This window comes from Loxodonta africana, chromosome 4 (assembly GCF_030014295.1).
Source record: "Loxodonta africana isolate mLoxAfr1 chromosome 4, mLoxAfr1.hap2, whole genome shotgun sequence".
In the NCBI taxonomy this organism is placed as follows: domain Eukaryota; kingdom Metazoa; phylum Chordata; class Mammalia; order Proboscidea; family Elephantidae; genus Loxodonta; species Loxodonta africana.
Window position 1 is genome coordinate 17,050,434 of NC_087345.1, and position 26,276 is coordinate 17,076,709.

Here is a 26,276-nt window from a genome sequence, read left to right on the forward strand (position 1 = left end):
AAAAGCAATGCTGTGCTCAGAAATCTTCAGTAACATCCTGCATCCCACAATCTCACCTTGTGAGGCCCTGCCTAACTTTTCTACTACTCACTAAATGATACCAGCAACTGTTCTAGGTAGCTATTTGCCAGTGCCCATCCTCATCATCTTCACAGTCACTAAGAAGTAGGCATCCCTGTTAACAGACAAGAGGTTCCATTTGGTGAAGTCTTATGCCTCAGCCTCTCTGGTTCCAGTGTTTATTCAACAAATGCTCACTAAGGGCCTCCTGTATGCGAGATCCTGGAGAAAGCACCAGATCACCACAGTCAGAGTTTCCACTATCATGGAGCTTTTCTCTGAGACTGATACAGGCTGGGAAGAAAACAGGGAATTCCCTAGTAAGACACTTTGGCCTGAGGCCAGGAAAGGCTTTTCTACAGAGCCCAAGCTACACATCTTAATGACAAGACGGAGCCAGCAATGCAGAGCTGGAAGGCTGTACAGTTCTGCCCACAAGAACCCTTAGCCTCAATGTGCTCCTCAGAACAGTCAACCCTAGGAGACCAAAAGGGCAGCATCTGCACAAAAGCAAAGATGAGAGGGCAGGAAGACAGGTGGAAACAGGGAACCCAGGGAGGCAGTGGGTACAGTGCTGTTACACTGAGGGGATTGCAACTAATGTCATGAAACAAAATGTGGATGAATAGTTGAATGGGAAAATAGTTTCGTAAACTTTCACCCAAATCACAACAAAAGGTTCAAAAATAAAGAACCTCAGCCCCAGCTCACTGGGCTCCTTGAAGCCCAGTCAAGGTTCCTGTCTGTACTTCCCTCATAAAGGCACTATCTGCCCTCGTAACTCTCACACAGGGTCCCCATTCCATCTCTGGGAAGCCAGCTTTGATCACCCAGCTCACACAGTGTCCCTCTTCTCATTCTCCATGTGGCCTCTAACATTTCTGCCGCACTTCTGCACCTTACCAGTGGGTTTAGGTTTAAGAGCCCTTACGCCAGCTACTTTGTTTAAACGTTAGCAAGCACATAAAGCATGATTAGATTCATAAACCAATAAAAGTCTTTTTGGAAAGAGTTCTTAATTTGGAGTAAAGAGAGTATTTTTTAATTGCAGTATCCACTTAATTGTATGAGCAATTAACTTTTAACCCTCCATTTGGCCAGTCAGTTACAAAATGTTACCACTTCTGGCTGATGAACAATCAAGTCCGTCCTGTATGCTCCTTAGTAAAGAATAAACTGAATTACCGTAGTGATTGTTAACTGGCTGATCTGTCCATGGCTTCCCCACCCTGGTTTCCTGTCTCACAAAATCGGACAGGCCAACTAGCCGGTCTCTGGCTACCTTGCAGCGGGGTGTAAGAGCTGGGGCTCCAGCGATCATCTCCCACAATCCCACCCCTCACACGTGCAGAGGCACACTTTAGAAAGAAGAGCCCCGTGCCCCAGCCCTCACCTGTCCTCCCGCCCCTCCAGTCTCTCCCGGTGTGGCCACCTGCAGCCCCCTCTCCTCCAGCCCCGCAGAGCAGCACGCAGCACCTGCGCCCCTGTCCCGCGCCCTGGCCGGAGCCCACAGGCGGCCGCCCATCCCGGCGTGCCGCGCGCCGCGCACGTGACCCCGCCCGCTGCCATTGGCCCGGGCGGGAGGGGCGGGGCCGCCGCCGCCGCCGCGGCGCGCGAGCGAGCCGAGCCTGGCCTCAATTGACTGCGGGCTGCCTCCGGAGCGGCTGGGAGGTTCGAACTCTCCGCTGGGGGGTGGAGCGGTGGGCGGGGGGACGGGAGACGCGGGCGCAGGTACTGCGCACGCGCGGGGAGCCGGCGCCGGGAAAGCGCGCGCCGGCGGGAGGGCGGCTTCGCGTCGCGTGGCCGCAGGTGTGCTGGGACGCCCTCGTCACGTGGCCGAAGAGGGCGGGCGCCCAGAACCTGTCAGGGGGCGGAGTCCTCCAGGCCACACCTCCTCTAGGTTACAGCCAGCGGGCGGGGGCGTGGCCAAAGAGAATCATTGCCTCTCAGGGGTCTAGCCTGGGGAGGGCCCCAGAGGGGTGTTGGGCACCCATCAAATTAGGGGAAATTGGGAGAACACTCCCCCTCCCCCGGGATCGAAGCACCCTGGAGGTTGCCATGGCAATAAGAGGTGGGCTGGTGCCCATGGGAGAGGAGGCCCAGGACATGGAGAGGTTCAGGACTCCTGAGAGGGAGCCCCAGATCCCAGTTGGAAAAGATGGGGTTGAGGCAAGTGATCCCAGAGGCCCTTGAGTTCTGTGCCTGGCTCCACCCCAGATTGTCTCTCTGGGCCTCCGTCTGTGAGGGACAGGATTGGCCCTTGTCTCCGTGGAACGTCGGTGATCCCCCAGCCTCCCCTCTGGTCTGTCACAGGATGGGCCTCTCCGCCGCAGCCCCGCTCTGGAGCCCCCCGGGGCTGCTCCTGGCCCTGGCCCTGCACCCGGCCCTCGCCCTGCGCCCACAGCGGGACTACTGCGTGCTGGGCGCCGGGCCCGCTGGCCTGCAGATGGCCTACTTCCTGCAGCGTGCTGGGCGCGACTACGTGGTGTTCGAGCGCAGCTCTCGTCCCGGCAGCTTCTTCGCGCGCTACCCACGGCACCGCAAGCTGATCAGCATCAACAAGAGGTACACGGGCAAGGCCAATGCGGAGTTCAACCTCCGCCACGACTGGAACTCCCTGCTGAGCCATGACCCCAGGCTGCTCTTCAGACACTACTCCCGGGCCTACTTCCCCGATGCTGGTGACATGGTGCGCTACCTGGGCGACTTCGCAGATAAGCTGAGGCTCCACGTACTGTACAACACAACCATTGGCCATGTAACACTGGACAAGGACGGGCAGGCCTGGAATAGCCACTACTTCATCCTGACTGACCAGAAGGGCCAGGCATACCAATGCAGGTAAGGAACGCGGCCCACAGCTGACCTGCTGAAGCCAGGTTCCTTCCGGAAGGACCTTGGTTAGCCAGTAAGGTGTGGTGGCCATGGGAGAAACGGTGCATTTCTGCCATTCCTTCCTTGCCTGAAATTCGGTGCTCAACCATCTCAACCATCATTTCCCCAAGTGGTCCAATCCTCCAGGATTCGTCAGTCTTTAATATTTTCACGTTCACTGTGATGCACTGTTTGTCGGGTTAAGTGTTCAGCACCGTCTAAGCTCATGTATCCACAAAACCCTTTCAGTGGGTAGAGCATCACCCGGAACTGGTGTTCCTGGAGTCCATTTAGGGGAAATGCAAGTACTAGACAAGCTCATTGAGATTTCTGAGCAGAAGCAGTAGTGGGAAGCCTGATGGGCACTGCTACTAGCATTCAGTTTGGGCTTTCTTTGCCTTGGAGACAGCTTAATATTGTGTAAACAAGCCCACTTGTTTACTGTACCACACTTGTTTCATCTTCACAAGGACCCTATGGGGGAGGTTTACTCATCCCCACTTTAAGATGAAGAACTGAGCCTCAGAGACCTCGGGTAACTTCTGCTGTATCACACAGCTAAGGAGTGGTAGAGCTGCAACTTCAGCTGCTATCTTTCCGACTCCAAAGCCTGTGTTCTTCCCACTGAACCACGCTCTGCCACTCCCTTCCTAGCCACTAGCCTAGTGCTTGGCTCCAGGCAAGGGCTCATTTGGAATTCATCTTTCATGCCTTTCCCAGAGGCCTTTTCCTTGTTACACCCAGGGGAAGAAGGGCTATGCCAATTTGAACTGCTTGCTTCAGGCAGCTGTGTAGCAGAAGCACCAAAAAAACGAAACCTGTTGCCTTGGAGTTGATTCCGACTCATAGTGACCCTATAGGACAGACTAGAACTGCCCCATAGGGTTTCCGAGGAGCAGCTGGTGGCTTCGAACTGCTGACCTTTTGGTTAGCAACCGATCACTTAATCACTGCGCCACCAGGCTTCCAGAGGAAGCAGAGATATGAGTAAAGTGGACGAAGATCAGAGGCCAAGGAGCAGAAAGAGCTGCGTGTGCCCTTCCTGAGGGCCATCTGGTCCCATTCCATAACCTACTCCACGGTCACACTGTTCTGCAGGCCTGCAGGACCCCGCTGTCCAGCCGCTGCCCATCACTGGGTTGTAATCCCACCAGATAAAGAGCAGGACCTTGGAATCAGGCTGATAACGTGTTCAGGTTCTACTCTGATGCTCTTAGGAGGTTTGAGGCCTCAAGGCCTATGTCTCCTCATCTGTAAAACAGAACAGATAGTACCAACTCCAGGTCGCTCTGAGGATTAAGATGAAGCATAGAAAACACTTAGTACACAGCCTGCTACAGATAACTGCCTGGCAAATATCCGAATCCGCCAGGCAGGCCAAAAGGGGAAAGAAGAACCTCAAGTTTTGTTTTCATCACTGAGGGTGCTACTTCCTCTGATTGCTGTGTTGAAAATTAGGTGAATTGCTTGATTTCTCATATAGCCACCTTCTCCTCAGTCAGAGAGTAAAATTAATTCCTTTATCTTGGTAGAATCACAGTACAGCCTTAAGGGAGATGTATCCAGTACATGGTTAAGTGCTCAGCTGCTAACCAAAAGATGGGAAGTTTGAACCCACCAGCGGCTCCGTGAGAGATAAGACCTAGGGATTTGCTCCTCTAAAGATTAAAAACCCATTGCCATCAAGTCAATTCCAACTCGTAGCGACCCTATAGGAGAGAGTAGAACTGCCCCATAGGGTTTCCAAGGCTATGAATCTTTACGGGAACAGACTGCCACATCATTCTGCCACAGAGCTACTGGTGGATTCGAACCGCTGACCTTTTGGTTAGCAGCCAAGCGCGTAACCACTCAGCCACTGGGGTTCCCCATAAAGATTACAGCCTGGAAAACCCTATAGGGTAGTTCTACTCTGTCCTTTAGGGTTGCTATGAATCAGAATCAACTCAACAGCACATAGCAACGGACTGGGTTCAGTGGAGGGACGGGCACAGTCTCTCAGGTACACCGGGATAGGTTAGTATAAGGATAAACAAATGAATAAATGTTCTCCTGTTTTTTCTTAGGAACCAGCAGTCTGGGGGAGGCAGACAAGCCAGCTGGGCAGGTTCAGATGGTGGTTTTTCACTTCGTGGTCTTAGGGTGAGCCCTGGTGGCGCACTGGTTAAAGCAATCCACTGCTAACCGAAAGGTTGATGGCTCGAAACCATCAGCAACTCTATGGGAGAAAGATGTGGCAGTCTCCTTCCATAGATATTTAAAGACTTGGAAACCCTATGGGGTTGCTGTGAGTTGAAATCGGCTCGATGGCAGTGGGTTTAGTTTTTTTTGTTTTATTTGGTCTTAGGGTTAAGAGACTAAGTCATCTTCTGTCTCCCACCTGCAGTGTCCTTCTTGTCGCCACTGGTTTGTCAGTCCCCAACCAGGTTGACTTCCCTGGCTCCGAATATGTGGAGGGCTATGAGTCGGTGTCCACTGACCCCGAGGACTTTGAGGGTCAGAACGTGCTGATCCTGGGCCGTGGGAACTCAGCCTTTGAGACAGCAGAGAACATCTTGGGTGTCACCAACTTCATCCACATGCTGAGCCGCTCCCGGGTCCGGCTCTCCTGGGCCACTCACTATGTTGGAGACCTCAGGTATGCTACATACCTGCTTTTCTGTTCTGTACTTGTTATTGTTGTTGTCACCTGCTATCAAGTCAACCCCCAAACTCGTGGTAACCCCATGCACAGTGAAACAAAACACTGCCCAGTCCTGCGCCATCCCCATGGTCAGTGGCAGATTGGGCTGTTGAGATCCATCGGGTCTTATCATTGGCTGATACTCAGAAGTAGATCACCAGGCCTTTCTTCCTAGTCTTTCTTAGTCTGGAAGCTCCACTGAAACGTATTCAGCATCACAGCAACATGCAGGCCTCCACTGACAGATGAGTGGTGGCTGTGCGTGAGGTGCACTGGCTGGGAATCGAACCTGGGTCTTCCACGTGGAAGGCAAGAATTCTACCACTGAACCAAAACTGCCCCCTAATTCTGTGCCATGAGCCCAAAATCTGAGGAGAACCCTCTCTCAAAGCCTTTCCTGAGCCCAGCTGGATTACCCACTCCTTCCTCCAAGCCTCCTGTCGCCCGTCCATACCACTTTCACAGCACGTTCACATGCCTCTCTCCCTCTGGGCGAGTGGGCTCCCTAAGGGCAGAAACTCTGTCTTATCCATCTTTGAATGCCCAGCACTCAGCATGTTGCTAGATACAAGGGAGGGGCTCATTAAATGTTGAAAAATAAACAGATAAGCAGGTCTGTAAGTAGATAGGTAGCTTGGCAGGCAAGAAGGAAGGAAAGAAGTCCCCAGTTTAAAAGTATAACTTCTCCTGGCTAATAAGCTTTTAAGGTTCTAACTGACCAGTTAGTCATCAATCGCAAAACAACTATTGCCCACCTACTGTATATGTTAGGCATAACTGTTGTTGTTGTTGTTAGGTGCCGTTGAGTTGGCTCCAATTCATAGTGACCTTATGTGGGACGAAATGTTGCCCGGCTCTGTGCCATCCTCACAACCATTGCTCTTTTAGCCCATTGTTGCAGCTACTGTGTCAATCCACGGGCATGTTAGGGTGCTGGGCATACAGCAGCAGTAATAGTAACAATACAGAATGAAATAATTTCAAGTATGGTAGGTACTATAAAGGAGAAGTGCAAGATATCATAGGGGTACAAAAGGGGAAGGCCTACAAGGGCATGTGAAGAGGGGCAGCATTTAGGGAAGGTCTGAAGATAAGCAGGAGACACCAGGTGAAAGGATGTGGAGCTTGGGCCATGCAGAGGCCTTGAGACATGAGATTAGCGGGTTTGAAGATTTGAAAAAAGGCCAGAGTAGCTTTAGTGTAGTGAGCTCTGGCAGGACCGGGGAGAGATGAGGCTAGAGTGAAAGGTGGGGCAGATCATGAAGGGCTTTGGGGCCCTGGAAGGATGCTGGATGGGATTTATTGGTACCCAGGAGCCCTGGTGGCACAAAGGCTAAGCACTCGGCTGCTAACCAAACGGTTGGCAGTTCGAACCCACCCAGTAGCTCCGTGGAGGAAGGCCTGGAGATCTGTTCCCCTAAAGGTTATAGCCTAGAAAGCACTGTGGGGCAGTTTTACTCTGTCATAGGGGGTCACTGTGAGTCGGAATCAACTCGATGGCACACAACAACAACAGTGCGTTCATGGAGACAGCATGGCAGTTCACAGCCCATGCAGTGCAGTGTCTGGGTCCCTTCACCCCCTCCTTGACTGGTGCTGCTTGCATTCTCTTTGGGCCCTAGAGCCATCAACAATGGCCTCCTGGACACCTACCAGCTTAAGTCCCTGGATGGGCTGCTTGAGTCTGACCTGGAGGACCTGGCCATTGTGAAAGACCGTGAGGGCAAGCTTCACATCACTCTGAAGTTCCTCACGGAGGAAGCCAACCAGAGCACCGAGGCCATCACTCTCCCCCAGGACGACAATGACAACTTTGCACTGCGTGTGGCCTACGACCGGGTCATCGGCTGCCTGGGCTGGAACTTCAACTTCTCCATCTTCAACAGGTGAGTCCCAAAGGGAGGAGGTGGAAGCTCTTTGCAAACCCATCTGACCCTGCCTGGGGAACAGAGTCACTGTTTAGTGGCCAGTGACAGGGCTTCCAGGTAATTACACAACGGGGCTGACCCACTGTCGACTGACTGGCTTCCCACCTAGGACAGGAGCTCTGTGTCCACTGTGGGCCCCCAAGTGGCCCTGAGGCCCTCCACCCATGGAGCAAGCAGCTGCAGATCTTCCTCTGAGAGGCAGGAGAGCAAGCACAGGCAGAAAAAGGAGGTGACATTGTGGAAAGGCAGTGCAGCCCGTGGGCTGGGCGCATGGTCTCTGACATCAGCCTGGGATCTCCACTTACCAACTGTACAAACTCTGGAAAGCAGCTTAACGTCGCTGCCCCAGTTTTGTTGTTGTTGGCTGCCGCCAAGTAGGCCCCAGCTCACGGCGACCCCACGTGCAGCGGAAGGAATTGCTGCCCCGTCCTGGGCCATCCCCCTGACCGGTTGTGGGTCAGACTGTTGTGATCTGTAGGGTTTTCACTGGTTTTCGGAAGCAGATCACCAGGCCTTTCTTCCTAGTCCATCTTAGTCTGGAAGTTCTGCTGAAAACTGTTCAGCATCATAGCAACACACAAACGTCCACTGACAGACGGGTGGTGGTGTGCGTGAGGCGCATTGGCCGGGAATCGAACCTGCATAGAAGGCAAGACCTCTACCAGAGAGCCATCTCTGCCCCCTTTAGTCATCTCTAACATGGGGTAAGGGTTTCTTTCTCACAGGGTTGTCGTGAGGATTAAGGTAGGAAAATGCTTGGCATAATTGCTCAGTAAAATATTAGCTGCTAAAATTATTACTTGTAATTTTATTTTGAGACAGTTACTTAACCCCTCTGTGCCCCAGTCTCTTTGTAGCTAAAATGGGCTAATGGTTACTTTCTTACAGGGCTATTATGAGATACAATGTAGAAAAGCCCTTGTCATATACTATGTGCTCAATAGGATGTTAGCTGCTATTAAAATTAATATTTATCATTTATTTTGAAGAACTGTATTATGGATCCTAGTGTTTGGACAGAGCTCTGGTGGCTTAACTCTTAAGCACTCAGCCTCTAACCAAGAAGTTGGCAGTTCAGACTCACCCAGCAGCTCCACAGGAGAAAAGCCTGGCTCTCTGGTCCTATAAAGATTAAACCAAACCAACCCAAACCCACTGCTGTGGAGTCAGTTCCGACTCATAACAACCCTATAGGACAAAGTAGAACTGCCCCGTAGGGTTTCCTAGGAGCAACTGGTGGATTCAAATGGCCGACCTTTTGGTTAGCAGCCGAGCTCTTAACCACTGCACCACCAGGGCTCCCCTGTAAAGATTACAGCCTAGAAGACTCTAGGGCAATTCTCCCCTGTCGCATGAGATTGCTATGAGTCAGAATCAACTCTACGTCACACAATAACAGCAGTCTTTAGACATTGCTGCCCTGATACCTTGTGAGGCTTGGTATCAAAGAATCCACCCAGTCTCTCACTTTTCTTCTGGCCAAGGCACAAGAGGACAAGGGGGAGTTGTGGGGGGCCTATATCGAATCCTCCTTTCCCTCAGATCTCAACAGTACCTGGTCTCAGTCCAGAGCCCCAGGTTTAAGTCCTGGGTTTGAATCCTGCCTCTGTCCCTGACCTGCCAAGTGCTTAACCTAAGCCTTAGTCACTTTCATCTGTTAAATGGGAATAATTATACCCGCCTCCTAGGGTCCAGCTGAGGTTTAAATGAGATAAGAAAAGTAAATCACCTGGGTCTGTGCCAGGTGGGTAATAAGTCCTTCAAACAGAGTAGCTGTTTTTATGTCACATCTCTTTCCACTCACAGCTCCCTCAGGCTTTCCTCAGGGGGTACATTCAGCAAGAAGTACCCACTGATCAAAGCTAGCTACGAGTCCAAAGGAAGCCGGGGTCTGTTTGTCCTGGGCACCGCCAGTCACTCTGTGGACTACCGGAAATCCGCGGGGGGCTTCATCCATGGATTCCGATACACAGGTGAGCCCGGCCGAGAGCGCCAGCTGTCCCCAGACAGAGCCACCGTCAGGACCCCCAGGGTTTATAAACACACTCCTGATTTTCAGAAGCATGAAGGGATTCCTTTTTTTTTTTTTCAGTAATTTGTTTTGTTTTGTCATTGCTGTTGTTGAAAATGTAGAAAGCAGAACATTTACCAATTCAGCAGTTTCTGCATGTAAAGGCAGTGACATTGATAACATTCTTTAAGTTGTGCAACCATTCTCACCCTCCTTTTCTGAGTTTTTCCTCTTGCATTCACATAAACTCATGGCCCCCTAAGTTTCCTATCTAATCCTTCAAGTTTCTGTTGTCTGTTCAATCCCATATACCAAAACCAAAAACCAAACCCGTTGCCATCTAGTCGATTCCAACTCATAGAAACCCTATAGGAAGAGCAGAACTGCTGGTGGATTCGAACTGCCGACCTTTTGATTAGCAGCCAAGCTCTTAACCACTGATCCCATATAGATAGATCTTAGTAAAGGGATTTTTTTATCAGTAGTTGGTTGTCATAAATCCCCTGTCTGAGGCAGATTGTGGAAACAATTTTGTGGTCTGAGGATATGTCTAGAGAAGCATCAGATAAAGTGTAAAATTCGGTACATCTGGGGGTGCCTGTTACATGTTTAAGCCTCCTACGGGTTAAGCACCATGCACTGGCAAGAACGCTGAGCTTAAGAGAATGCTAACGTGGGTTCCTGGCCAGCTGGATGATGTTAGAAGTGAAGTCCCATAACTTCTCTAAGGTTCCGCTGGACATCCTTGATGTCAGAAATGTAAACAAGGTTGTATTAGCTTCCAATTGCTGCTATAACAAATTTCCACAAACCTGGTTGCTTAAAGCAGCACACATTTATTATCTTACAGCTCTGCAAGTCAAAAGTCCAAAATGGGTTTCAATGGGGTAAAATCAAGGTGTCGGCAGGGCTGCATTATTCTGGAGGCTCAAAGAGAATCCATTTCCTTGCCTTTTCCAGCTTCTAGAGGCCACCTCCATTTCTTGGCTCTAGCCCCTTCCTCCATCTTCAAACCCAGTGGCATAGCATTTTCAAGTCTCTCCCCTACCCTGGCCCTCCTGCCTCCCTATTTCACTTATACACACCCTTGTGATTACACTGGGCCCACCTGAGTAATCCAGAACAATCTTCCCATCTTCAAAATCCTTAACTTAATCACACATGCAAAGTCTCCTTTGCCATATAAGGCAACATATTCATGGGTTCTGGGGCTTGAAACATGGACATCTTTGGAGGGGGACATTATTGTGCCTCCCACAGAGGTGAACTCTCTTACCCTCATGGGACCTGTATGAGGGCTGAATAAGGTAATACCTGGTTGGTACAAACAGTTAACATGCTTGGCTGCTAACAAAAAGGTTGGAGGTTCAAGTCCACCCAGGGGCACCTTGGAAAACAAGACTGGTGATCTACTTCCAAAAAATCAGCCATTGAAAACCCTATAAAAACGAAACAAAACCCATTGTAGTTGAGTTGATCCTGACTCATAGTGACCCTATAGGACAGAGTGGAACTGCCCCATAGGGTTTCTAAGGAGCAGCTGGTGTATTCGAACTGCCCACCTTTTGGTTAGCAGCCAAACACTTAACCACTGCGCCCTATGGGACAACCTAAACGCCCATCAACAGATGAATGGATAGACAAAATGCGTTATATACAGTGGAAAACTACTCAGCCCGTAGGAGAAATGAAGTCTTGACACATGCTACAGTATGGATGGAGCGGGAAGACATTATGCCAAGTGAAATAAGTCAGCCATAAAATAACAAATACTGTATGACTTCATTTATATAAAAAGACAAGAAAAGCCAAATGCACAGAGAACAAAGTTTATAAGTGGTTACCAGGGGCCAGAGGGGAAGGGGTCAAGGGGTGGTTAACGGCGATGGAAATAATGCTTTGATTAAGGGTAGGATTGCACAGCCAATTGATGTAATTGCTGTCAGTAAGTTGCACACTATAAAAAAATGAATCGGCAAAAGTTGTGCGATAGATGTATTTACAACAACGACATTAAAAAAAAAAGAGTAGCTACTGAGGCTGCTTATGTATAACCAAAAACATCATGGGATTTGATGCCTTGGTTTGGAGGGCTAGGGTCATGGTTCCATGGAATACCCCAGTTAATAACATGTTCAGTGCTTCTGTTCTACCTCCTAGTTCATTGTGTAGTGCCTGGGGTCTCAAAAGCTTGCATGCAGCCATCTAAGGCACGACAGTTGGCCTCTATTCGCCTGCAGCAACAGAGGAAGAAGGAATGTCGGGAATAGGAGGAGGATATGGCGTTTGTGGCTAACTGCCTCCATGAACAACTTCCTCCTATGCCATGAGACCAGAAGAACTGGATGGTGCCCCACTACTATTACTGAACATTTTGATCAAAGATTGTGTAGAAGAATCCTGATCAAAAGAAGGAAAATGCAGAACAGAATTTCAAATTCTCATGGACTCCAGACTTCCTGGAGCCATGAAGGTGGATGCACCCCTGAAACTATTACCCTGAGATAATCTTTAAACCTTAAACCAAAAATATCCCTGAAGTTATCTTAGAACCGAACGATTGTTTAGTTTAACTAGTAAAAAAAAAGGTCTGCCTTGAGCATTAAGCTCTTTTTAAAAACTGTATGGGATCAAATTGACCACAGCAGCTTGAAATATTAGATAAGAACCTTAGGAGGCAGTGAATTTATGTTAATGGGGGAGGAACAACTCAGAGAAGGAGGGTGACAGTCATTACACAACTCAAAAATATAATCAGTGTCACTAAATGTTAAACGTAGAAGCCATCCAATTGGTATATGTTGTATATTCTCAACAAAATTAAATTAAAAAAAAAAATCTTATGAGGAAAAGAAAACTCAATGGAGCGTAGTTGTACTCTGATACTCATGGATTCTCCCTGAGCTGGGCCCAGCTCGTCAGTAACTGGTTATACAGCTGTAAAGTATCACGCACACATAGACTCTCCTGTTGCCGACAAATTTCAGTAAAAAAATTCAGTTGGATCATATTCTTTTTCAAAACTCTTGATACTGAGGGCCTAAGTTTCTGCCAACTTGAGAATGTTTGCATATAAAATGCTAATTTTTAAAAAATAATTCTGTTTATTGTATGAAATTATCCCTACCCAGAAATCGCTGCTTTGAGAGTTTAAGGATAAATGTGAAATAGAAACTCTTTCTATCAAACAGAGAGAAATGAATTCCCACATGTTAAGTACGGTCAGCAGGCCAGGCACTTTGAACATTTGTGTCTCTATTAGTGTCGCCCACGTTCTGTGAGGTGGGTGTGAAATTGTCGTTTTTCAAAGAGATCCTGACACTCAGAGTTTCAGTGACTTCCTTGCTGTCACAAGATTTGAACTCCAAGCCCCAGGCTCTTTCTCAGAAGAGACTTTCTTCAAGGCTTTTCTCTTCTGCTGTAGAAGGCAAACCAGCACCCTCCCCGTAGAGAGTATGTTCAAGGAGAGACTGGATATTAGACGTGCTGTTTCCTACCTTTCATCTTCTGGGAAGGAGGACACAGATCTTGTTGAAACTTACTTAGATACCCCAAGTTCAGTGAGGTGATTCCATCTGAAAGAATGGAGCCCTGATAAGCTTAGAGCTGATAGTTGGAGAAGGAGCCCTGGTGACACAGTGGTTAAGCGCTCAGCTGCTAACCGAAAGGTCAGCAGTTCAAACCCACCAGCCACGCCGCAGGAGAAAGATGTGGCAGTCTGCTCTCTTAAAGATTTACAGCCTTGGAAACCCTATGGGACAGTTCTACTGTGTCCTGTTGTTGTTGTTGTTAGGTGCCATCAAGTCAATTCCAACTCATAGTGACCCTGTGCACAACAGAAAGAAACACTGCCCGGTCCTGCACCATCCGCATAATCGTTGTTATGCTTGAGCCCGTTGTTGCAGCGACCGTGTCAAACCATCTCATCAAGGGTCTTTGTCTTTTTCACTGATCCTTTACCTTACCAAGCATGCTGTCCTTCTCCAGGGACTGGTCCTGCCTGATACCATGTCCAAAGTACATGAGACAGTCTCGCCATCCTTGCTTCCAAGGCACACTCTGGCTGTACTTCTTTCCTGTAGGGTTGCTATAAGCCAGAATCGACTCAGTCGCAGCAGGTTAGGTATGGGTGGAAAATAGGAAATCTGAAAAATACGAAGAATGGGCAATGGAACCCCTGTCTTCTATCACCAAGGACATTCGATGTTAATATTTTTTCTAAATATCGTTACATCTGTCCCTATTGGATCGTAAAAAGTAACTCGTATTCATAGAAATTTTGAAAAATAAAAAATAATACAAAGAAAACAATAAAATTTGCTATAATCATGTCACTCAGAGAGCACCACCACTGACATTCTGATTGTTCTTTTCTTTTTTTCTAACTTCCTTTTTTTTCCTTAAACTTGAATTTTTTATTTATTTATTTTTTTGTGTGTGTGTGTAAAATAAAAGGTAAGGCATTTATACGAAATTCAGACGTTACAGAAATACAGGTGTATTTCTCTAGGTAGGGGAGCTGCCTCAGCCACCTAGTGTAGTTAGAACGGACATGGTACTGTCAAGCTTCTGCTGTCATTGCCGGCTGTTGCTTGAGAAGGACAGTTTCTGACTCCTGTTGTTGTTATGTTGTTGTTGTGTTTCTGTTATGCTTGAACTCCTTCAAGCTAGCTCTGGAAATCAGATAGATGCCCAAGCCTCCTGAACCCAAGCCTGTCTCTGGAATCAGGGGGGTGAAGATGGAAGGCTCCACCCACAGCCCCCCAGCTTCCGTAAACGGTGGCAGAAGGCTGTTGGATGGGTGCATTGTGGCCTGGTCAAGTTACACGGGCCATGAAAACCATAGGGTCCTTCATCCCCATTTCTGTATTTAATTCGCTGCCTCACGTTACCCTAATGCTAGTTTTTGCATTTCACTCTCCTTTCAGTTTGACAGGGAAAGAGAATTGTGTCTTGCTGTTGACTTCCAGATGATATATTTTAATACCTCATGCATGCTGTCAGGGAAGGAAACGGGGGAGAGGTTTTTAGCTGTCTGTAAGCCAGAATATTTGCAAATTGAATATATATATGAATATGGAATGCATATATACATATGGAATTAAAAGTGTCTGTCTATTCAGCTGTTTCCCCAAAAAGAAGCCCTGGTCGTCCTTCCCGCGCCTGTTGCCGTCCCGCGTATCCGCCCTGGCAGATGCTGCCTCATCTCTCTTGCTTTCTTCTATCCCATCTTCTCCTCAGATCATATAATGTATCCTCACAACAGCCCCATGAGGTGTAGGTCCAAATATTTGAACTCCATTTTACAGATGAGGAAGCTGGAACACAGAGAAGTAACTTGGCCAAAGTCACCCAGCTAGTGGGTGGCAGAGGTGGAATTTGAATCCACATCCATCTGACTCTAAAGGCCACAGCTAACCACTAGGCTATGCTGCTCTTCTCCAGGCAAATGGGAAACACTTCTGGGGTACAGGCGTTCTATTGCTGTGGTCACTGAGTAGTGAGGACATACAGAGTAAGATCTGTCTGGGCCTGAGCCTTCAGTTGTTCGTCTTTCAGCCAAGAAACAGATCCCAAGGGAAGCAAGTAGAAACAGTGAAGTAACACAAGATAAACAGTGGGGGTACAGACACTAAGTGCTGTGGGGGGTAAGACCAGCTGGAAGCCCTGCCGCCTCCTTCCTGCATAGCTCCCAGTCCATCCGTGCCTCGCTTTCACCTGAGCCCGGGCCTCTTCCTCTCTCCTCACTGGCCTCCCTGCTTCCCCTCCAGCCTCCAGGGCACCCACGAACACAACCTTTTTTTCAAGAAAAATATCGTGTTCTCCCTTTGCCTACAATTCTGCAGAGGCTCCTGTCTGCCTCAGGAGAGTCCAGCTTTCAGCAGGATATCTAGAGCTTGTCCCAGGTCAGCACCCACTCACCCGTCCAGTCCCACCCCACCCCTCGCCCCTTCTCCATGGCAGACCCAGTTGCCCTCAAGTCAATCCTGACTCATGGCGACCCCATGTGTTTCAGAGTAGAACTATGCTCCATAGGGTGTTCAATGGCTGATTTTTTGGAAGTAGGTCACCAGGCCTTTCTTCCAAAGGTAGATTCAAACCACTAACCATTTGGTTAGAGGCCAAGGACTTAACCATTCGCACCACCCAAGGACTCCTAAACCAGTTGACGTGGAGTTGATCCAGACTCATGGTGATCCCATGCTCCATAGAGTTTTCAATGGCTGATTTTTCAGAAATAGATCACCAGGCCTTTCTTTCAAGGTGGCCCTGGGTGGACTCGAACCTCCAACCTTTCATTAAGCAGGAACATATTAACTGTTTGCACCACCCAGGGGCACGCTTCTCCATGCCAACCCTGCTTCTTCAAAGGTGCCAAACTCTCTCAAGATTTCATTTCTCTTTGTAGTTTGTTCCCTCTGTCCAGGGCACCATTCCCAAGCTTCTCCAGCTGTGTAATTTCTAAACTCTTGGAAAACTCAGTCTAATCCTCACTCCCTCCAGAGAGCCAGATTGTCAGTGAGGCTGAACAGCTCTTCCGATGCTTGTCGACTGGCTGAGTTCCCTTCCACATGAATTCTGTGTGCATCCTTGCCTTCTCAGATGTTTGTGTTTTGTTCATTAACTTGGAAGCGTTCTTGACCTACGAAGACCATAAATCTTTTGTCATGTTTATTGTAAAATATGTCCTCTAGCCCAGCTTGGTCTTAATCTTCCTATTTTTTAAACGCAGACATTTTTATGTGGTCGGATCTCTTAGTGTTCTGCTTATGATTTCTCCTGTTGTTTCCAAGCTCGGAAGGAAGGTCCCATCCAGAAGCCAGACGGTCTCGTGTTTTCTCAGGTGTTTTTTTTAACAACCTTACAACGTTTTTTTTCTCCTGAAGGGCTCTGTCTTAGTTATCTAGTGCTGCTATAACAGAAATACCACAAATGGATGGCTTTAACAAACAGAAATTTATTTTCTGAGAGTTTAGGAGGCTAGACGTCCCAATTCAGAGCGCCGGCTCTAGGGGAAGGCTTTTTCTCTCTCTGTCAGCTCTGAGGGAAGGCCCTTATCTGCTCAGCTTCTGCTTTCTGCTTCCTTGGAGGTCTCCATGTATGTTGGCGTCTATATTACCCCATCCCTGCTCTGCTTGCTTGTTTAATCTCTTTTATATCTCAAAAGAGATTTGACTCAAGACGTACCCTACATTAATCTTGCCGTGTTAACATAGCAAGAACAGCCCATCCCCGAATGGGACTGTAACCACAGGCATAGAGGTTAAGATTTACAACCCATAATTTTGGGGGGACACAATTCAACCTATAACAGGCTCCCATTCACGTGGTTGAGATTCTAAAGCTACCAAAGGGTATCCTTGGGATCACCGCCAGGCCTTGTAGAGCTTGTGCCCTTTCCTCTGGGCACACAGGGCACACGATTTGGCTGGCGAGAGGAATGCAGGCAGGATGTCACCCCTCACACCCCTCGAGCAGGCGCCACTCCACAGCCATACACCACAGCCCCAGACGTCCACTCGCATGTCTCCCTGTCGTATTCCGCAGCAGTTGTTTTCATGTCCTTCCATAAATATACAAAGCTTCTGAAACTAGAAGTTAGTGGCAGATTGGATTTACGCCCTGAATGAGAAGAGGCCATCAGAGGATTTCCACATGGGAGTCCTGCTAGAACTGGGGACTGTGAGAAGGGGAAGGTTCCAGAGAAGCCCCTGTGTTTGGTTGTTTTTATTTTGTTGTTTTTTATAATTTTTGTTGTTGTTGAGAACATACACAGCAAAACATACACCAACCCAACAGTTTCTACATGTACAACTCAGTGACATTGATTACATTCTTTGAGTTCGTGCGTTTGGTCTGAGGTCACCCGTGAGGTGACGATGATGGTCGACGTCCACATGCAGGCAGTCTAACGCCTGTGCACCCAGCCCAGCCATGCCTGCTGCTTTAACCGTTGTCTCTGGCTGCATTTGAGCATTAGGGGCAGAGTCGAGTAGCTGCAGCAGAGACTGTATGGCCCACAAGGCCACAAATATTGGCCATCTGGCCCCTTACAGAGAACGTGTGCTGACCCCTGCTCCCAAGGTATCTCCTGCCTCCCTGCTCGTGCTCTCACCACCCACATGTCTGCGCTGAGCCATGTGCACAAGTGTGGACCAAGTCCATAGAAGTGGACGAGGACTCCACTTCCCCACTGGGGGCGAGAGATCAAATCTGGGGTGCCACATGCCACACGCTGTCTGCCTGTTGCAGTACGTGCTGTCCACCGGCTCCTGGAGCATCGCCACCACGGTATCGCCTGGCCCTCCACCGAGCGCCCCATCACCCAGCTGACCAGCGCTATCATCCGGCGTGTGAACGAGGCATCTGGGCTCTACCAGATGTTCAGTGTGCTGGCCGACGTCGTCCTGCTGAAGGAGTGAGTAGCCTGTGCCCACCCCACCCTCCCCTCCACTCAGCCTCACCCCCTGCCCACCCCACCTTCCCCTCCACTCAGCCTCACCCCCTGCCCACCCCACCCTCCCCTCCACTCAGCCTCACCCCCTGCTCACCCCACCCCCCCTCAAGTCAGCTTCACCCCCACACCCTGCCCTGGCTCTGCTCTCCCTACCTCAGGGGTGGAGCAACTCTGGTTCCTCAAGCCCATGGCGGGGGGAGGGAAGATTTATGCTGGGTAAAAATTAGTGACACCAACATCACAAGCTCGGCAGACAGCAAGACAGACCTGGGGGTGAATCCCAGCTGTGTGGCCTTAGGCAAGTGAGTTAGCCTCTCTGAACCTTTCTCTCCTCATCTGTAAAATGGGGATAATCATGCCTGCCTTACCCGAGTACAGCAAGTACCTGGCACTAAGTGGCTGAGCAATGAACCACAGCTCAGAGGTGCCAGGGGTGGGAATTTACGAGTTCCCTCGGGCCAGGACTGTGCTAGCTCCTTCTCAGCCTAGCGATGAGCGGCAGATCACAGAGGACAGCTCCTGAGAAGGAAGCAATGCAGAGCACTGAGGGGAGGAGGACCGGAGCCAGAGGGTTGGGAGGGCACTCAAGGGGCGGGGGGCCGGTGGCGGGGGAGACACCTGCAGTCAGGGAAGAGCCTGATCAGGGAGACCAATGGCACATGGAGTTCTGGGACACGCATGAGGCGCAGCAGTGCTCAGGTGGACTCTGCTTTCATCCCCGACTCCACTCGTTCCCACCCTGTAACCACAGCACAGGCAAACCCTGTCAGCCCTGCCTTCAGATTTGATCTAGACTCTGAGGGCCTCTCACCAGCTCCGCAACTACCACCTAGTCCAGGCCACTACATCTCTCCCCTCTACCAGTACCACAGCCTCCCAGTGGGCCTCTGCCCACCTTTGCCCCATGGTTTGCCTTCAGCAGAGCAGCCAGAGTGAGCCTTCTAGAACCTGAGTCACAGTAATCTCACCTCTGCTCAGTACCTCCAGGGGCCGATGGCTTCCCTTTGCACCCCAGGTGCAATCCTGAGTTCTCCTCATGCCTACAGCCCCCATGACCTGGTCCCTGCCTACTCTCCAGCCCTCTTCCATACCCTCCCTTCATTCACTCCACTCCAGCCACCTCCTTCCTGTTCCTCACACTCAACCAGGCTTCACTCCCTCCTCAGGGCTTTCCCATTACTGTTCTCTCGTATCCATTTCAGGTTACACAAAGTTTTCTGGACTCTATCCCATGTGTAAGTCAGGGCTCAGCTGTCACAGCAATATTAAGGTGAGGTGTGTGGAGCTGAGCAGAGGCTTTTCCACCGTTAGCTTGAAGCTTCCTGGAGGGAGACACGCAGGCGTGCACATGCCCCTCTCCCCTCTGCCGTAATACTAAGGGTCGTCCATCCCATGTTGCCATTATACCCAGGAATGCCACTGCATTTGAGTACCTGGAGGAGTTCCCCATGCAGATGCTGGCCCAGCTGGAGGCTCTCACAGGAAGACAGGCAAGGCACGGGCTCTTTGTCATCAACATGGAGTACGGCAGGAATTACTCTGGACCCGACAAGGACGTCTTCTTCTATGACCGGTCGGTGGGGCACATGAAAGACGCGTGGCAGTCTAACTTCCTCCACCCCGTCATCTACTACTACAGACATCTCCCCACCGGTGAGCTGCGGCTCTGCCCTCACCCCGAGCGGGAGCTTTCTTGAGGTGGGACACCATGGTCTATAGAGTTGTCACCATCAAGCCCTCACACCTGACACTCTCACCTGACAAGGGGCACCGCTGGGGGACTCTACCCAGAGACAAGGAAGGAGCAGAAGGCCAGAGGATGGCCATTGATATTCCCAGGTTCTGGAACATTCCATGACCTGGGCAGGCCACACCTGGGGTGTCATAACCTCCTGCAGGTACCCCATAAAAAAAAAAAAAATAGTAAGAGGAAAATTGTCGTGCTATCACGCATTCAAAGGAGGCTGCCCTGGTGGAGCGGGGAGGGGATAGAATCTGGAGACCAAGTGTTAGAAGGAACGGGGAGAGGAACTGGAGGTGGTCTTTCAAAACAGGAGTACAGCAAGGCCTGGGTGAAAATTCCAGGCCTGTCCTTTCCTCACTGTGTGACCTTGGGCCATCACTTAACCTGTCTGAGCCTCAGTTTCCTAATCTGTCAAATGGGGATAACAATAGTACCTTCCATGTAGGGTCATATGAGAGTAAATGAGATAATATGCACAGAATGCCCAGCACAGTGCCTAGCCCAGAGCAGCTACCAGTAAATGAGCCCCTTGGGAACACGACTCTTGCATCACAACTTGAAGGACTGTCATGTGGAAGAGGGTGGTCTACGTATGGGTGATCCAAAGGGCAGAGGTAGTATCAACATGTAGAAGTGACCGGGAAGCAGGTTTATATCCAGTATAAGTTCAAGCTGTCCAGCAGTGGGATGGGTTGCCTCCTAGGATGGAGTTGCACAATCCGGGGCTGGTAAAGTTTTGGCTCAGTGACCATCTGACTTGGACATCACAGAAGGGATTCCACAACAGGTGGGAAGCTGGACTAGATGACCTTAATCTAAGACCCCTTTTAACACAGGGCCTCTGAGTCTACTCAAAACACCAGTTTTGAAGCAGCCACAATAGGACCTTCAGTCCACGTTAGTCTTAGGAAAACACCAAGTCATCAGTCTTAGTTCCACCCTCACTATAAGGGACAAGTCTTGTCCCTCTTCCACACATCAGCTTTTCAAATATTTGCAGACGGCCATTGAATAAGCTGACCAGAGGCCCTGCAGAGGTGGATCAGGAAAGCCAAGTATGAATAAGGGGGGCATTTGGGATGTGCAGGAACCACCACTGTGTCAGCTCCAGAATGGAAATCTTAGCCTCTCACTTCGACGCGGCTCCCCCTCTTCCTCCCACAGAGCAGGAGGTGAGGTTCCGCCCTGCAGACTGGCTGCTGCCTCGGCCCACAGCCATCCATCACATCGTGGAAGACTTCCTGACAGACTGGACTGCCCCAGTCGGACACATTCTGCCTCTGAGGCGCTTCCTAGAGAACTGTTTGGACACCGATTTGCGCAACTTCTATGCAGGTAACTTAAGTTCCCAGAAGGACAAAGGGACTGAGATAGAGGCCAAAGAAAGACTAATTCTGTGTCCTGCGGGATTTCAGGACCCACATGTAGAAATGCAAACTTGAGACTTCCGTTTCCTGCAATATGATAGACCAGGTACTCACAGAAACCCCTTCCAGGAATAACGTTGTTGTTGGGTACTATCGAGTCGGTTCCGACTCATAGCGACCCTAGGTACCACGGAAAGAAACACTGCCCGGTCCTTCACCATGCTCACAATCGTTGTTATGCTTGAGCCCATTGTTGCAGCCACTGTGTCAGTCCAGCTTGTTGAGGGTCTTCCTCTTTTCTGCAGACCCTGTACTTTACCAAGCATGATATCCTTCTCCAGGGACTGAGCCCTCCTGACAACATGTCTAAAGTGTGTAAGACGCATACTTGGGACATGTAAGAAGCCATCCTTGCTTCAAAGGCACATTCTGGTTGTGCTTCTTCCAAGACAGATTTGTTCATTCTTTTGGCAGTCCACGATATATTCAGTATTCTTCACCAACACCACAGTTCCCCCACGTGTCTGTCGGTTGTACTGTCGGAGTTTGCGTGTTGCTGTGATGCTGGAAGCTATGCCACCAGTATTCACTTACCAGCAGGGTCACCCACGGTGGACAGGTTTCAGCTGAGCTTCCAGACCAAGAAAGACTAGGAAGAAGGACCCGGCAGTCTACTTGTGAAAAGAATTAGCCAGTGAAAACCTTATGAATAGCAGTGGAACGTTGTCTTCCAGGAATGAAAATAAAAATCACTGTACAAAATGTCTTTTGTAAAGAACCAGCAGGAAAACAAGGGAACTCCCCAGAGGCCAGATGCTATAAGAAACCACACATCCACTGCTGGGCCTGGGATATCTGCTGACCATCAGTAGCCTAGAGCTGAGGTTTTAACTGACCAGCACTTGGGGATGGGAAGGTGAAGCTGGGCAGGGTAGGAGATCTGTTTAGAGACCCTCAAATAAAGTTTGGATCTCAGTGGATAATCTGGGAGGTGAAAAACCCTCCAAAGGAGTAGATAAAAGGAACTCATGTTTACCTTGGCTTTGGCTCTGGGAAGAGTGGGAAAAAAATCTCCCCTGAGAATTTCCAACCACTAGGCCCTGGTAGCACAGTAGTTAAGCACTTGGCTGCTAACTGAAAGGTCAGTGGTTCAAACCCGCCAGTGGCTTTGCAGGAGAAAGATGTGGCAGCCTGCTTCTATAAAGATTTACAGCCTTGGAAACCCTATGGGGCAGTTCTATTCTGTTTTATAGGGTTGCTGTGAGTCAGAATCAACTCGACTGCAATGAGTTTTTGTTGAGTTTTTTTTTTTTTTTTTTTTTTTGGCCCCACTCACATGAGTTTGGAGCTCTACTTCATATTACCATCGTGGCGCAGGAATCCTAAGTGTCTTATGAAAGCAGATGTAGATCTTTTCTGGAGGAACACACTTTAAGGCTCAAGGAATTCCAATAGATTGAGTTCCAAGGACTATGAACTCCCAATTAAAAGTCAGCTAACACATAAGGACACAAACCACCGTGAGGGAATGGTAGCAAAAACAACAATCTAGAGGATCGAGCCTACAAAAACTGCAGATACTGGAATAATCAGATATAGAATATAAAGTATGGATCAATAAGTAAGTAGGCAGCTGGGTGGCACAAATAGCTAAGCACCTGACTACTAGCCAAAAACTTGGCAGTTCGAACCCACCTAGAGGTGCCTCTGAAGACTGACCTGATGATCTGCTTCCAAACAGTCGCAGCCTTGAAAACCCTATGGGGCAGTTTTACTCTGCACACGTAGGATTGCCATGAGTCGGAGCCAACTCAGCCGCAACTAACAGCAACACAGTAAATAAGTAGAATATAAAGAATGTATGTAAAGACATTTTTTAAAATAGGTTACTCATAGTATGATGGATTAGAGACTACCAAAACTGAGCAGTTCTGAAAAAGATCCAAGTAGAACTTCTGGAAATAAAAAATTAAGTTACAAATTCAGTGTAAAGGTGTAGTAGTACTTTAGACAGAGATGAAAAGAGAATTAGTAAACTGGAAGATACATCTGACAGCCACACCCACAGAGGGACTTGGGGAGAGAAGCCAAATGATTCAGAGGGGGAACGGATTGAAGCAAGCCAATTTTTTTTTTTTTTTAATCCCCTGAATGCCTAGGATCATCCATTCCTGTTGGTGTTACTGTTATTCAGCAGATATTTGTTGACTGTTGTGTATCAGACACTGTTGTTGCTGTTGTTTGTTGCCATTGAGCCCATTCCGATTCATGGTGGCTCCACGTGTACAGAGTAGAACTGCACCACGGGGTTTTCAAGGCTTTGACCTTTCGAAGGTAGATCGCCAGGCCTGTCTTCCACACCACCTCTGGGTGGGTTTAAACCAACAGCCCCTCTGCTAGTAGTCAAGCGCTTAACCATTTTTGCCATCCTGGGACTCTATATCAGACCCTAGTCCTCTCAAATCAGGTGAGAGATAGTCCTTGTCCTACATGTCAGAGAGCAAGTATTCTTATTTCATCCCAGGTGATGTCTTTGGTCCACTTTGAATTAAAAACTGTATGTGTTATGGGAGATGACAGAAAATAACAGTCAAAACTAATAATCTAAAAACTTGTAGATACTGAGAATTAATTCATAGAGCCCAAGCTAAGCAACTTGGGACTAGGAGCACTCTTCCAGAAGAGACGGCTGAAGGTCCATTCACGAGTGATGGAGCCCCCACCCTGGCCTGGCCTCATCAGATCGTGACACTCTGTCCTAATCTGTGGGAGCTGAGCCATGTCTTCCAGATCGTCCAGGCAGCCTCCTGTACTTGGCACCTCAAGGAAGGACAAGATCCACAGCCACTTGGGTCGGATGTGAGGAGCCTGGGAATGTCGGCTTCAGGGTTCCAGTGAGCCCCTGGGGCATCAGCACCCTCCTTCTGTGCCTTTCCCCACATCCCCCCAGCCCGACTGATTTCTCCCTCTGTTGTTTTTGTGTAGAGTCCTGCTTCCTGTTCACCCTGACGCGCCAGAAGCTGCCACCCTTTTGCCAGCAGGGCTACCTGAGAATGCAGGGGCTTGTGGGGACGGAGTACCTCCGGCGGCACGGGGTGGAGAGCGGGCTCCTGCGGTACTACACCACCATGAGCCGGCAGCCTGGCAACCAGGAGCCAGCGAGTCACCCCCTAGCTCCAGGACCTACAGTCCAGCCCCTGGATAACAAGAAGCGTGAGCTCTGAGTGCCCCCAGGCCATGGACACAGTGGCCATGCCCCAGCACCCAGCCACAGCTAGGATGCCCATCTCCCACCTCAGGCCCCCTCCCCGGTGTGTGATTGCCAGAGACACGCAGATGGTCATCACGAATGCACGAAGCAACTTGGAGGGCATGCAGGGCTGGAGTGTGGGGATGCTGTGGTCTCCTACCCTCCTGCTCCGGTCCCGGGATACCTGGGGGTTGGGGTCAGGTAAAGAGCACCATCTGCAAGGCCTGAGCTGCCCTCCACAGCCGGGCATGTCTGCACACTCTCGCTGAGCCCCGGGTGGCCTCAGTGCTGTCCCTCTCAGTGCCTGTCTGCTCTTCTCCTCCGCTGTCCACTCCCAAGGTAGGCCTGGACTTCCAGTGCGCATCTCACAGGGGGACAGGTTTGCATGGCCCGCAGTGTGTTTCAAACAAAAGGGCTTATTTTCTCTGCAGTCACATAGGGTGGGTGGAATGGTGGTCCTCAGTTTGCAGATGAAGACACCAGCTCAGAGAGATTCGGTGACTCCTGAGGTCACTCAGCTGGCAGGCCCGGTCTGTCTGGCCTGAAGCCTGGTACACTCTTCCCACCACACCAGGCTGCCTCCTGTCTCCCTCTGTTTTTAGCAGGGTTGGGCTGGGCTGCAGGATCCATGGGTGCCAGTGTGGCTTATCACTATAGGCCTGGGGCTGTCGTCAAGGCAGAGATAGGACAGCTCCCTGCAAAGCCATTTTATCTAGTTAGGTTTGGGCCCTGAGCAGCAGAACTGAGTAGAACCGAGCCACTCTCTCCCCAGAATTCTGCTCCCTGACTAATCTCCAACTTCCATTTCTCCCTACTCCTTACCTTCCACCTGGCTGTGGGCATCCCGAACAACACCTTTGCCTGGTCAAGTTTTGTAACTCATGTCAGGCCCTCTTTGGGTGGTGACTCACCCAGCATCTCTTCAGAGCCCCCCATGCCAAGTGCAAGAGCCATTTGCTTTTTTATGAAAACGATGATGAGTTCGTTCCCAGCACCTCTTCATCGTCCTTCCTCAAAAGGAGTCTGCTCACTTCCCACTCTCCTTAGCTTTTTCATCCCAGTTAGAAAGCCGTCGGAAAGCATTTGTACATAAAATAATGACAGTGGTTTTCCCGCGCCCAGGATGGTGTTGTTAGTTGCCATCTAGTTAATTCCAACTAGACAACTCTGTGACCCCATGTCTGCAGAATAGGACTGCTCCATAGGGTTTTCAAGGCTGGGACCTTTCAGAAGTAAGTCACCAGGCTCCTCTGGGTGGTTTTGAACTGCCAACCTTTTAGCTAGTAGTCTAAGGCTTAACCATTTGTGCCAACCATTAGCCCTCCCTACCCCCCAGGATCCTAGGTGACTGTTTTCCTGCTGTTTCTTACCAGTTCTTCATGTATCCACTCAGAGTGAGAGGGACACTGGCTTTCTGGATCCAGCCCTTCCCTGGGGACATGGCCCCTGTCCCCTCTGCGCTAGGTGCCAGATCCCTTCACCACAGATGACCGGCCTTGCTGGTCTGTGCAGAGTTACAGCAGTGAAACCCCAACAGCCTCACCCGTCAGGAAGCAATGACAATATTTGCAATAACTTGCACGGTCAGAACTTTTAAATTAAGAGTTTCTCCCTAATCCCAGGGTTTGGACTTACAGTGTCTTCTACAGATTACAGGCAAACCAAAATAGGGTCCCCTCAGCCCACCCACCTCCCTACACACACACACACCCTTCCCAAAGTCTTTTTTAAAAAATAAATCTTGTAATTAGGGTTATACCCATAGTACTGAATCATGTTACACACATCTGGCCTACCTGATTATGGAAGACTGGCTGAGCCCCTTGTTCGAATAAAAATTCACGGGGTGGTGACACATAAGTTCGTCAATGCCTAAATATGCGACATCTGCTGCTTCCCCC

The 26,276-nt window shown here is 49.6% G+C and overlaps 1 protein-coding gene across 1 annotated transcript; it reads left to right on the forward strand.

Moving 5' to 3' along the window:
- The first annotated feature begins 1,870 nt into the window (after positions 1-1,870).
- On the forward strand, positions 1,871-26,235 carry FOXRED2 (FAD dependent oxidoreductase domain containing 2). Its single transcript, XM_023559950.2, has 8 exons — positions 1,871-2,901; positions 5,321-5,572; positions 7,240-7,503; positions 9,352-9,518; positions 17,810-17,975; positions 19,426-19,667; positions 20,923-21,093; positions 24,111-26,235. The coding sequence occupies exons 1-8, from the start codon at positions 2,219-2,221 to the stop codon at positions 24,347-24,349; spliced, it is 2,184 nt and encodes a 727-aa protein (XP_023415718.2). The 5' UTR covers positions 1,871-2,218; the 3' UTR covers positions 24,350-26,235.
- Positions 26,236-26,276: the final 41 nt, after the last annotated feature.

Coding starts and splice junctions, on each gene's coding strand:
- FOXRED2 (XM_023559950.2), top strand. CDS start 2,219: ATGGGGTTGAGGCAAGTGATCCCAGAGGCCCTTGAGTTCTGTGCCTGG. Junction 9,519..17,809: donor CCATGGATTCCGATACACAG/GTGAGCCCGGCC, acceptor TGCCTGTTGCAG/TACGTGCTGTCCACCGGCTC. Junction 19,668..20,922: donor CTACAGACATCTCCCCACCG/GTGAGCTGCGGC, acceptor TTCCTCCCACAG/AGCAGGAGGTGAGGTTCCGC.